The sequence below is a fragment of the Humulus lupulus genome, chromosome 8 (genome assembly GCF_963169125.1).
Source record: "Humulus lupulus chromosome 8, drHumLupu1.1, whole genome shotgun sequence".
NCBI classification, from domain to species: Eukaryota; Viridiplantae; Streptophyta; class Magnoliopsida; order Rosales; family Cannabaceae; genus Humulus; species Humulus lupulus.
Window position 1 is genome coordinate 112,982,003 of NC_084800.1, and position 13,047 is coordinate 112,995,049.

Consider the following 13,047-nt stretch of genomic DNA (forward strand, 5'->3'; position numbering starts at 1 on the left):
CTTGTTTAGTATCCACTCCATCAAGAAACTTGGTCTGGATGGGTTTGGTTCAGCTTTTTTCAAAGCTCTATGGACTGATATCGGTGAAGAAACAACTAAGGCAGTGTTGCATTTCTTTGATACAGGTTGTATTCCCGAGAGACTCAATAACACTTTGCTTACACTTATTCCAAAGGTGGATTGGCCTAGCAAAGCAATAGATTACCGCCTAATTTCTTGCTGTAATACTCTATATAAATGCATTTTTAAAATGTTGTGTAATAGACTTTCTGAGGTTCTGCCTTTTTTGATAAACAGTAATCAATGAGCGTTCATTTGAAAGAGATCAATAGCCCATAATATTCTCATTCTGCAAGACCTTATCAGAAGTATAATAGGAAGGAAATTTCAGCTCAGTGTGTGATAAAGAATGATTTTAGCAAGGCTTATGACACAATTGACTGGAAGTTTTTGGTGAAATTATTAATTGCCTTTTGTTTTCATGATATGTTTGAGAGGTACTTCTTATTCTCTTATGATGAATGGTAGAATTCAAGGTAGCTTTAAAGGGGAAAAAGGCTTTGGCAAGGAGATCCAATTTCTCCTTTATTGTTTGTCCTTGTGATGGAGTATCTAACTAGATTGCTGTTACAGGCATCTCATAAGGAGGATTTTAAGTTTCACCCTCTTTGCAAAAGGCTTAATTTGGTGAGTCTTTATTTTGTTGATGACCTGATTATTTTCTATAAAGGCTCTCTTAAAGTGGTCAAGATAGTGAATGAAGCATTTTCTGAGTTTTGTAATGTTTCTGGTTGGCGGCTAATAATTTGAAATCGTACATATATCGAGTAGACTATATCTTAGAGGAGTGGATGAAAGTAACAAGAATTTTTTTTTTTTTGGAGATAGTTCAAGGAAGGCTCCTTTCCGCTGAAATACCGTAGTGTTCCTGTGTGTCCCACCAAATGGAAGTAGCCAGATTGTGGTCAAATCATCAAGAATATTCAACTTAGTAGGCAGATTGTGGTCAAATCATCAAGAATATTCAACTTAAGCTTCATTCTTGGGCAAGTAGACATCTTTCCTAGGAAGAGCTCAGCTTAAGGCAAGTAGACATCTTTCCTTTGCAAGAAGAGCTCAGCTTATTCATGTGGTGCTTTTGGGTATTAGGTGTTATTGGAGGAGTATTTTCTTACTGCCTAGTATGAGTAAAGAAATTGATAAAATCTGCAGGAATTTTCTTTGGGGTGCAAAAGACAATACTAGCAAGATGCATCTATAAGTATTCTTATAAATATATACATATATATATATACATGAGTTATCTCAGTAAAACATTCATTCACCCTTAACCAGTTACAAATTAATGTTTATAAAACCAATATGTGTTAGCCCAGTACAGCGCAAGAATCCTCTAGATGTTCATCTTTTAATCTTTGAACTTCCTGTGCAATGCACCCAATAAAACATAAACCAATGCTCTCAAATCTTTGAAAAGAAACACAAATATCTTCGGTTACCCTCTAAAAATCAGACAACCCATTGCAATTTTTTTCTTAAGAAAACCAAAGTACTAAATTTATCTTCAAGAAACAAGAATGAAAAGCAAGGATAACAAAAACAAAAGGTCATCAAGCAAACCTTAACAATTACATGCCCATATATTTCACAAATATAAAACAATGAAAGAGATTACTTACCCAAGAGTGATTGCCTCCAAGAGAAAGAGTGCTTGCCCGCCGGAGGAGAGGGTAAAGAGGAAAGTGACCAATGGCTATGGCGGCTGGGAGGGAGCAGTGTTTGAGTGAAACTCAAAAGAAACGAATGAGGGGATTTAGGTTTAGGTTTTTCTTGTCTTTGCTAATGTAGGTTTAGTGGTTTACACGTGTAGTGTACTGTATATAATATAGTCTATGCTAGCAAAAAAACAAATATTTAGCTTATTAACTTATTTTTTATATTATTAATAATAAAATATGAAAATAATAATAATAAATTAAATATTAAATATATACATTGCAGTCATTAAAAATTTATTCTGCTTATCTGCACCACACCGCGGCAGTATAAGAAATTGAACCCCAACCCGCACCTCATGTAGTGTGGAATACGCGGTTTCCATAGTAAGTGAATAATCTGCTCACCCCTAACCTAGATTTAAGACAACTCTAAAAACTAAATTACAACTTACATTAGAGACCAAGAATGTGGAAAATATCACATTGCTCTGTACACTTCATGAGTGAAAAATTAGCCAAAATCCCATTTTGAGAGTTGCTTGCTGTGTCATTGGCAAAACTTATGGCAATTGAATTTGTGACACCAATTGCAAAGAAATCTGTCTTATTGTGTCGCACAATCAAGAAGTGGGCTTCTTACTTTTTTTCTTTACAGCCTTGGCAATAGCATTGGAAATCTCTCTTTTGCGCTTAATGTTGTTGTTGATGTTGTCGTCGTCATTGTTGTTGTTGTTGATAGCATTGTCTGTGCTGTTGTTGTTGCCACCCAAGCTTGCTGAGCAGGAACTCTTGCCTTGAACTTCTAAAGCACCCTTTACAAAAAACTTTAGCCTCCACAAAGTAGATTCAGTCTGCATACAGAATAAAATACTCAGTAACACCATTTTAACATCAATATGATGAATTGGACACAATATAACATCAACAACAAAAACAAGAATTAAGTGTGAAATGAAAATGACCACCAGAGCATCAATGTCAAGGTCCACCTCTTCAGCAGTAGCTTGGAAACCAGGATTATTTTGGGCAACAATCTCCAATGCCTTGCCAAGATCTTCAGGAGACAATTTGGTGAGTGATGCCCCGAGCTTTCTTTTATCTTCTACTGAAATTTTTCTAAAGCCATGGTCTCATATAATTAGATTTCATGACCATGAATAACAAGTACAAATAAATTCAGATATAATTTCAGTTATACAAGCAAAGTTCCCAACATCCTGGAAGTAAAGTTACTATGAATTGGGTATTATACACACAAGAGTGTGCAGACTGCAAGAGAACACTGCACATGGATATCTGAAAATGAAACATAATTGTTCATAGTACATGGTACTACAAGTCATACAAACTCAAAACTACTAACAGTGCCAAAAAAAGATTTTAAATTCTTAAAAAATTTACATCACATATCTCTAGCTGTAAAGAATTTGAGAGAAACAGTTGGAAGTTTTGAATTTTACAAACCTCTAGCTGCCTGTTGGTCCATAAAGGCAAGGTAAGATTGTATCCCCCATCCAGACCCTGTCAAACATTCTACTCTCACCTCACACTAGTCCTAGTTCAACAATTTCAGATAGAATTTGGATGGTTAAATGAAAAAAAATTTGATCACACTAAAACTGAATTCTAGTTTATACTTTTGGAAGATAATAAAGCATGAGAATCGTGAATGAAATTGTCAAATCTATTATTTCCAAAGTTTTAGGGTAACTGCATTAGAGGAATAGAAATTACAGCATGGAAAAAAAAATAAACAAAAAAGGTAATATCTTCTCTGTAGAACAATTAGTTTTTTTGAGGTGAAAATGCATCACCACATTTTCCTAACCTCCATAATTTTGGGTGGAAGTCTGATAGGGTAAACCTGCCAAAAGGGTTAGCGAACAGATCTCATAGGGAAGAAAACTAAGGAACCAAGACAAAGGAGAAATGAGAATTGGTATTAGACAGGAGTTCGAGAGGCTGTTTCTCTCCAGATTACATTACCCAGCTATTCCACACCCTACACAAAAGACTCTCCTCAATATTTATTCCCTTACTACTCAGGTACACGCATGCACCCCTGTACCAGCCCATAGGCTAAGCTAACTCACATAACACTTACTCAAACTAATTCCCCACTGAACCTGCATTATTCTCTGCTGACTTGGCAGCCATCTCACCCTTCCCTCTCTTTCGAGCATACACATAAGTCAATGGTAGCCTATCAAAGTCTCAAATCCTTTTAGTATATGACAACAAGAAAACCATCATCACCTTAATTTCCTCAATATTCGTCTTTTAATATTTTGAGATGATTGTGTTAGAAAATTCAATGCAATGCACACACAAAGATAAACTCGTACACATGATAGTAATAGATTCGCCATTACAGCTTTATTTTTATTTGGCCAATATTGAAGATTTAGCTATCAAAATACACATAAACTACAGTGTAAATCGAACCTGCACTTTCGAACAACCATTTCTCGAAGTTCTTCCAAATGCAGATCAAGCTCGTGCAGCTGAAATAAGTGCATCTTATTATAATTAAATAGTTCCACCATCATACTTCTATCAAAAATATCTTAATCTGGCAAGGTATGACACTTACAAAATCAATGTCAAATGCTTGAAAATAAATCATATTTATTTTGAGGGGTTTTATCACTTTCAACTATAACACACCTCATTATTTATATCTCTAGCCATTTTGGCATGAGCTGCCTCATAAACAAGCTGAATGTTCATCTGTGCCTCTGCTTCCTCCTCCTCTCGTCTTTTTTCCTGCAAGCATGTTGCTCTAGAAGTTCAGTGGTGAAGAAATCGACAAGCGAACATGTCCATATCATAAAAACAAAAAATTAAGCTAAACAAGCAAATACCTCTTCTATAACCTTAGGCAGAAATTGCAGCCACTTCTCCTCAAACTTTTTCAGCAAAGTTTTGGCCATAACATGAACATTACTTCTCTCTTCATTGTATTTCATAGCATTTTTGAATACCAACCTTACATCACCACAGATTTGCCGAACATTTTTATATCCAGTGCCATCGTTAGCCTCCATTTGATTTTTTATTGTACTGAAATCCATTGGCTTGTCAATAACCTATTAATTGAAAATTTCAGTAAGATGTAAAAAGAATTTTGAGACAATGACGTGATGCAATCAAAGGTTCTCTTGCTAATGTCAAGAACAGAACATAGAATAACAAAGCTGACTATGCAGGACAAGAATCCTGCCAATTATTATAATCTCAATTACATTAATAGTGAGCCATAATTTATCAAGACACGGATACACATTAGCTGATTGAATGCTGTAAGTGAATCTTTATTGATAAACAAAACCAATGTTACAAGGGTTTCCAAGCAATTCCAGACCTTGGAATATCTCCACATAGAATAACTCTCAGCAATCCACAAAACTCTCTACTGACTTAGGTTCTATACAACTAAGTTGACTAGAATAGCTATCTAGCTGACTAGGATCATAGTTTTAAAAAGCGGTTGAGGCATAAGCCTCAAGGCGAGGTGATTCAAAAACACCTCTGGGGCTACGCATCAGATGTCTGCTATGAGGCTTACGCCTTGGGTCCATGAGGTGTACGCCTCTGTTACGCCTCAAGCTTTACACAACCATGAACTTTTTTATATGATTTTTTTGGGCTTTTGTTTATGGCTTTTTCTTAAATGATATTTCTGATTTTTTTTTTTGGGTTTTTTTTAAACATAATTGTAACTTATTAATAACCCAAAAATAAAACCCTCAAACACTCAAGTTTTCTCCTTCAATCTTGGGACCTTTCCCTCTTCTCTTCTCTCCATTCACTCACTCACAACAGAGGTTTCAGTCACACTCACTCACAGAACGTTCTCCATCTCATCTCCCTCACTCATCTCTCTCGTGCACCCTCTCTCTCTCTCTCTTCATCTCACACACTGTCAAATTTTTTTGTTACTGAAATGTTTTTTTTCAGTTGCTGAAATGTTTATTTTATCTTTATAGTTGCTGATTTTTTTTAAGTTGCTCAAATGTTGTTTATTTTATCTATTTAGTTGCTGAATTTAAGTTTTTTTTTTTTTTTTGAAGTTGCTGAAGTTAGAATTAAATTTTTTTAAGTTGTTTATTTTATCTTTCTAGTTATTGAGTTTATGCTTTCTTTAAGTTGCTGAAATGTTATTTTATCATTTTAGTTGCTGAATTTATTTTTTTTAAGTTGCTGAAATGTTTTTTATATTATCTTCTTAGTTGATGAATTTAAGTTTGAACTTGTTATGAATTTTATGATATTTTATGAAGTTTTTCTTCTTCAGCCTTTCACACCATAAAACTTGCTGGCTTGGACATTAATTAACAATCTAGGTCAGCCACTAATGAGAACTTCTATAGCACCAGGAATATGTCAGACAGACAGCTGATCTAACATTACCCCGGGTCCAAACATCCACCTTGTGCGCAAGGTGAAAATCAGAAAATTGACCCTAAATCATGTTGTAGTCTTCCCATGACTCAAATTCTGGTAAGGATTTCCATTTGATAAGAACCTCCAACTCCCCAAGTTGTCCATGGCTCTTGTTGCGAAACGTCCAATAGTTGCTCAGGTTCCACCTCTAAATCTGAAGTAGCTGCTTTGGTATGTTTGTAGAAGAATTGGTCATGCTGTGTACTTTCCTTGGTTGGGAGATGTGGAAAACTAGGTGGATAGATGTTGTGGCAAGTAACTCCAGCTTGTATGCCACCTTTACTATTCATGCTAAGATTTTGTAGGGTACATAATGTCGAGCACTCAACTTCTCAAACTTCCGCTGGGCCAAACTCCACTGTCTATAGGGTCTGAGTTTAAGAAAGACCAAGTCTCACACTTCAAATTCCTCATGGTGTCATTTGGAATCAGCTTGGGGTTTCATGCGTTCGCTAAGCTTTTTTTATTTTGGAAAAGAGAGGAAGACCACATGTACATGAGTGGAAGACCACAATTTATTAAGAGCCTCACTTTTGGCAGAGGAATACCATGATTACACCTCACACATAAATAAAGAACCCTCACTTTTGATGGAGGAAAACCGTGGAACAAACAAAACAACCATTACAAAAAAAAGGACAGAAAACCAAAAACAACCCCACAACAAAACACCACAACTACACAAACAAAAACTACTCCACTCCTTAGTGAAGTCTAAAAAAGATAAACCCTCAAAACCTTTGGTGTGAAACACCCAAGTGGCAACCTAGAACTTTACCCTCCCCCAAATTTGATCACCGGCACAGGTGCACAAGCGTATACCACAGGATGAATACTAACTGAGGACGACTTATCATAAAAAAATTATGTTACTCCGCTCTAACCAAATCGCCCAAAAACAAGCCAAAATAGTAGAACTCCAAAGCTGATTCAATCATTTATCCCCCACCAACCTACAACACAACATCTAAGAGCAAGAATCCGATAAACACCAACTCACTCCAAACTCTCCCAATACTCTTGACCATAACAGCTGAGCCAAGTCGCAATCCAAAAAAATGTGACTGAGAGATTCAACCTCCTTTTACAACAAACACACCAACTGGGTGATAGACAATGATAAGGACGACGACGTTGAAGAATAACATTAACATTCAGCTTCTCAACAAACAACAAACAGCCAAATACCTTAACTTTAGATGGAACACGACTCTTCCACAAAATCTTAGCCCACAACACATCATCCCACACATTAGCAGAACTAATCTTCTAAAATGCAGATTTACAAGAAACAACTCACTTGAATCAGGCTCCCAAACCCTTCTGTCATCCAGAATTAATGGTAAGTTAACAAACTCTAGGATCCTTAACAACTCCACCAAAGAATGCAACTCCTTATCAAAATGAGATCTTCTAAAACGCAAATCTCATCCAATACCTTCACTCGCCTCCCTAACAACACCCAGATCAATTATAGGAACATTTTTTGCTTGGGAAATTACCGCTAAGTTAGGAAATCGATCCTAAAGCTTGCCCTTCAATCCAAACATCCTCCCAGAAACCTCACTAAATCACCCTGACCCACCTTGAAATGAACAAAACCCAAAAACTCACCATAAAGGGAAGAAATATCCTTCCACCATAAAGGGAAGAAATCACCCTGACCCCAAAAGATCAGCTCCTTCCCACAAAAAATTGTGCATCATCTTCTCCATATTCTTCAGAACACCTTTAGGAGCTCAAAATAACAATATATAATACACCTGGAATGACAAAAGCACTGATTCAATTTAAGTAAGTTGCCCCCCTCTTGAAAGAAAAACACGCTTCCGACCCGTCAATCTTTTTGCACACTTAGCCAAAACTGGCTCCCAAAACTTCACAAATCTTGGATTATCTCCAAGCGGAAGACCTAAATATTTCATAGGCCACTTTCCTACCTCACAACCAATCACCAAGGCACGAGAAGCCACCATATCCTCCGCCACATTAAGCCCCAACAGCCGACACTTCTTCAAATTAATCTTTAATCCAGAGATGACAAAAAAAGCCTTAAGAATATCAAGCAGGGCATGGAGGGATTCCTCATCATTACCAAAAAATACAGTATCATCTGCAAATTGTAAATGGCTCACTTCCACTTTATCATTCCTCACCAAAAATCCTCTGAATAAAGACGAAGCCTTAGTCTTGTCCACCAAACCTCCTAGCACATCTGCCACAAGAATAAACAAAAAAGAAGATAAAGGATCGCTGAAGCCTGCAGGAGGCTCCGAATTTACCCCTAGGCCTACCATTAACAAACACCGAGAAAGGACACAGAATTAAGACACCCCTCCATCCACTTCCTCCATAAAGAACCAAACCCTTTATGCTCCAAAACAAAATCCAGAAAATCTCATTCCACACAATCAACTTTCTCAAAATCAATTTTGAACACCCACCCACTCTTTCCTTTGCTATGATTTAACCAGATGCATTTTGAGTTTGTCTATAATTTCATCTCTATCCTCCAACAAGGTACCAACAACAAATAATGGTGAGGTGCCCTTCTTGTAGCGTATAAGGTGGGGTGCTTCACTATACCATAATAAGGCATCCCTTGTAAATGCAATGACTATTGTCTCTAACTTCTCTGCATTAGTAAGCTTCTATAGTGAGAAAAATCTTTTGGCCTTTAAAACCCAATCGTCAAGATTCTCCTCTTCAAATGTTGGATTCTCCAATCGCCAGAGTCAAAATTCTCATCACGGATCATAAGAATGACCGTAATGCTCAGTGCTAAGCGTCCTAAAAGCTAGTGGTGTAGCAAAAAATCGTTGCCACGTTGTGGCTGGCAATTGTCCGACCATCTTTCTTGGAGTGTGTTGATGCCAAAGCAAAGTTTCTAGACATTTCTTCTTGATTCTTGAGTAGTGCTCGAATCTTCCAGTCATGGCAGCCATTTCCTCCTTGAGTGTTAGCCACATCTCTGCTGACTTCCAACAACACCCAGCCTCTTGCCTTTCCTCCACCACATCCGACCGCGTGTAGTAACTTTCTTGCCTCCCGCCATAACCAAAATCACCACTGCTTTGATACCACAATTGATACACACTAGCTAATTGAATGCTTTAAGTGAATCTTTATTAATAAACACAACCAAAATTACAAGGGTTTACAAGCAATTTGAGACCTTGGAACATCTCCACAGAGAATAACTCTCAACAATTACACAACAATCCCCAAGAATCCCTACTAACTTAGGTTCGATTTATAATACAACTAGGCTAACTAGAATAACTATGTAGCTGACTAGGATAACCACTTAAACATTCAGCCTTTCACCCCTAAAACTTGCTGACTTGGACATTAATTACTAGGCCAGGTCAACCACTAATATGAACTTCTATTGCACCTGAAATATGTAAGACAAACAATTGGTCTAACAGGTATTGCATATTAAAAAATTGATAAGAGTTCAATAGATAAGCATTTTATGAAATTTCATCAAATGACCCCTGTTTGTTGTCCAATGAGTAATATATGTTCCACTAGACCAGTAAAATAAATATGCCAAGAATCTCAAACTCAAACACCTAGCAAGTAATATTTATCTCTCGAGCCTAGCCTGGAGAACGTGTTACACTGCCAGCATTTATCATGCAATCAACACTTGAATCCTCCTTTATATTGTACGTATTCCCCATAACATCCAGTTTAAACCACAAGAAAAGATAGGGAAAATATATTTTAAGTTTATACTTCACAAAAGTATTCTGTTACATACAAGCGTAAAATGTGCAAGCCCATGTTGTACATGTTTGTGTGTACTCCTCGTTTTTCCACAAGTAAATAAATTTATTCTAAATAAACTATAGTTTGATAAGGCAACATATGATTCTCTCATATTCATCAATTCATGTTAATTACCTGTAAATTACATCGGAGATTCAAGAAGGAAGCAATAAACTTTACCTCATAGTAGTCATGCAAACCAAGACCTTCAACATCTACAGGCTGCATAAAGGGCCAGGCCCATTTGTGTCGTGTGATCTGGTTGTCAAGTCAGATAAATGTGCATTAGAAAATTAACTTGATGCAACATTTATATTTTAAGCATCCATTACACTGAAAATAAATTACACAAAAGAATATAATACCAAAATGCTCTAAAGAGACAAAAGTAGAATATCATTTCTTCCAAAGAATATAAGGTCACCATCACCATAAGATCAAAAGCATATAAAAACATCGTCAATCAGCATCTTGCCTGACTCAAAATAGTTCCGAATTGGCGCATGAGGTCATGCATTCTTTTTGCAGCAGCAGCTTCCCTTTTTGATGCCTCTTGTTGCTGCTTCTTAAGACCTGGGATATGTTTCTCTTTATCTTTATCTTTTGCATTTGAGTTGCCTTTAGATGCCTTTAGTTGCTTCTTACTTGTGCTAGAGTTGAACTGCTCTACCTCAATCATTCTTTGCTCAAGCTACAAGCAATCCAGGATAGGAATGACAATATCAATAACATATTACAAAACCATTTAAAAGAAAATAAAATGAAGCAGCTCAAAATAGTATAATAATTGAGAAAAAACACATACTTGAAGAACTAGGTAGAACAGTTAGTTCCCAAGCCATAATAGATATTCTTACCTCCTCAATCTTCAGTGAAAGTTCATCTACGAGATGCTGATAACCCTCTATGTCTTCCACATTACTGTAACCACTAATTGTTGGAACATTTACAACATCTAAAACAGGTGCATCCATCGGACTTGCCTAACACCAGTTCAGCAAAAGTTAACAATTATTGAACAATCAATATAACTAAGTCCTTAGATTATAAGCACACAGACCAACAAGAAAAATGTCACTGTACACACCAGCGCACCACACAAGTAGAGGTGCACATGGGTTGGGTTGGCCGGGTTGAAGGCATTTTAATGAGTCAACCCAACTATATCGACCTAGAGAAATCATAACCCATTAAAAATAACTTTATTCTACAACCCAACCCTACTATCTATAATGTTGTTCGGATTGGGTTGGTTTGGTTGGGTTGAACCTACTTTGTAAACTTCAAAAATTTTAAATTCATGTTAAATTTAATTTTGAAAATCAATAAATCATATTCTTCAACGTAATAAAGAAATTTGAAAAAAATATATATCATCAAGTTAAAACCTAAAAAATAAAACACTCAAAATTAATAGTTTATAAAACTGTAAACAAAATAAATCTTAAAATATTACAGTCATCCAAACATAGATCTTCAAGAATTACAGTCATCCATATAATATCAAATAGACACAATTATTACTTTGGACTCTTCTCCTCTGCTCCTTGACTTTAATTGGATTGTTTACAATTCAATAAATAAAAATTAAACAATTTAGTGAAAATAAACAAACATAAAAGAAGAATATTATTAATAAATCAAATTCAACTAAGAGTTAGACAGAAATTTACAAATAAGAAGAAAAAGAACATGGAAAATAACTAAAAACTTAAATACAAAACAAAATCAATAATATGCAATGCACAAATTCATCAAACTACATAACATAGAGCATATTCCAATTGAAGCATTTGGCTGCAAGAAAACCCAGTTTGTATCACAAGATATTTCAGTCTGAAGTAAATTACTAAGCAGCCCAGGAAAAATCATGACAATTCATTCAAGGCCTGAAACTATTGACAAATTTAGCATATTCTATTGAAGAACTTTGGAACCTATTCAAATATACTTACTTTTAGATCAAAACTCAACACGAAATTGGTATTACTTAGTTATCTATCTAAATCATATATATATATATAAATAAAAGTATATCTGAGAACAAATTGGTAAATCAATTGATGCTGAAACTTGATTGACAGCTACATCATTTAAGAACAAGAAAAACAAAATCTTCCATCCAATACGAACTAATACAACAATTTTATCTGAGGGCGCGCGCTAAAGGTATAAATTACTAACCCCCAAATAGATAACAGTGTCAGTGAGATAAATTGAACATTAAACATATAAAAGTAGTGGGGCAGCATATCATCAAATCTGCTACTGCCATGATTCTATATAATATATATGTGATTTTATATGTATTAAACTAAAAAAAAATTATATATAAGTTCTTTGATCTTCCGTGGTGTCTTCGACGGAGGGCTGCTATTGGTGGTGGCTCCTTGCTTGCTTCCGTAAATGTGAACCAAGGGTGTTGTAGGTTGTGGTGGATTTGAGTGCTCATATTATTATAAAACATAAATATTTCATAGCAAACTAAAGGAAATTCAAAATACCTTTAATGGTGACTGCCTGGTGCTCGCGGTGGTGGTGGTGACTGAGGACGCCAACGACTGCTTGGTCTTGCCGTCGATGATGGTGGTAGTCAGGGTCTATGCATACCGTTGGTAATGGCAGTGGTGGTCACTGGTAGTGGTGATAGTGCAACAGTACACTGTACACTAATGGCCTGCTGTTAGAGAATAGAGTTGGAGAGATAAGAGAGATAGCGAGATACTGAGAGATTTTAGGTTTCTTTCTCTGTTAGGGTTACAACTTTTATAATACTATATATATTATTTAGGACATGGATGATGTCGCGCCCGGTACGGAGGCGGGACTTCTATCTTCTTTAATCTACACCATCTTTAATATACATAAATTTAATCTTGTGGCTAGAATAGTATATGAGAAGTCTAATAGTAGATGACATTGTATCAGATATTTGACGGATTAATAAATAGGGACAGCTAATATAATACAACTAGAGTAGGTAATTCGTATAAACGTGTCAGATTCGTGTTGGCACGATTATGATACGACACGATTAAAATAAACACGAACACAACAATACAATTATTAAACGTGTCAAAAATATAAATACGAACACGACACGATT

The 13,047-nt window shown here is 35.9% G+C and overlaps 1 protein-coding gene across 3 annotated transcripts; it reads right to left on the reverse strand.

Moving 5' to 3' along the window:
• Window positions 1–1,956: 1,956 nt before the first annotated feature.
• Window positions 1,957–12,757, reverse strand: LOC133798331 (transcription factor GTE6-like). 3 transcript variants are annotated; one of them, XM_062236568.1, is made up of 9 exons: window positions 12,446–12,757; window positions 10,799–10,924; window positions 10,417–10,632; window positions 10,122–10,199; window positions 4,583–4,807; window positions 4,386–4,484; window positions 4,164–4,222; window positions 2,681–2,834; window positions 1,957–2,569 (listed from the first exon to the last, which is right to left on the reverse strand). In XM_062236568.1, exons 2-9 carry the CDS (start codon window positions 10,913–10,915, stop codon window positions 2,339–2,341), a joined length of 1,179 nt encoding a protein of 392 aa, XP_062092552.1. In that variant the 5' UTR covers window positions 10,916–10,924; window positions 12,446–12,757; the 3' UTR covers window positions 1,957–2,338. The 3 variants fall into 3 exon arrangements, with proteins under 3 accessions (XP_062092552.1, XP_062092554.1, XP_062092553.1); XM_062236570.1 differs by having other exon boundaries at window positions 2,708–2,834; window positions 12,446–12,756; XM_062236569.1 differs by having other exon boundaries at window positions 2,684–2,834; window positions 12,446–12,751.
• Window positions 12,758–13,047: the final 290 nt, after the last annotated feature.

Excerpts from the sequence above, each read along its gene's own strand:
- LOC133798331 (XM_062236568.1), bottom strand. The coding sequence starts at position 10,915 with ATGGATGCACCTGTTTTAGATGTTGTAAATGTTCCAACAATTAGTGGT. Across the intron at positions 10,633-10,798 it reads TTTCACTGAAGATTGAGGAG|CTTGAGCAAAGAATGATTGA; the intron begins GTAAGAATATCT and ends GATTGCTTGTAG. Across the intron at positions 4,485-4,582 it reads TGCCTAAGGTTATAGAAGAG|GAAAAAAGACGAGAGGAGGA; the intron begins GTATTTGCTTGT and ends ACATGCTTGCAG.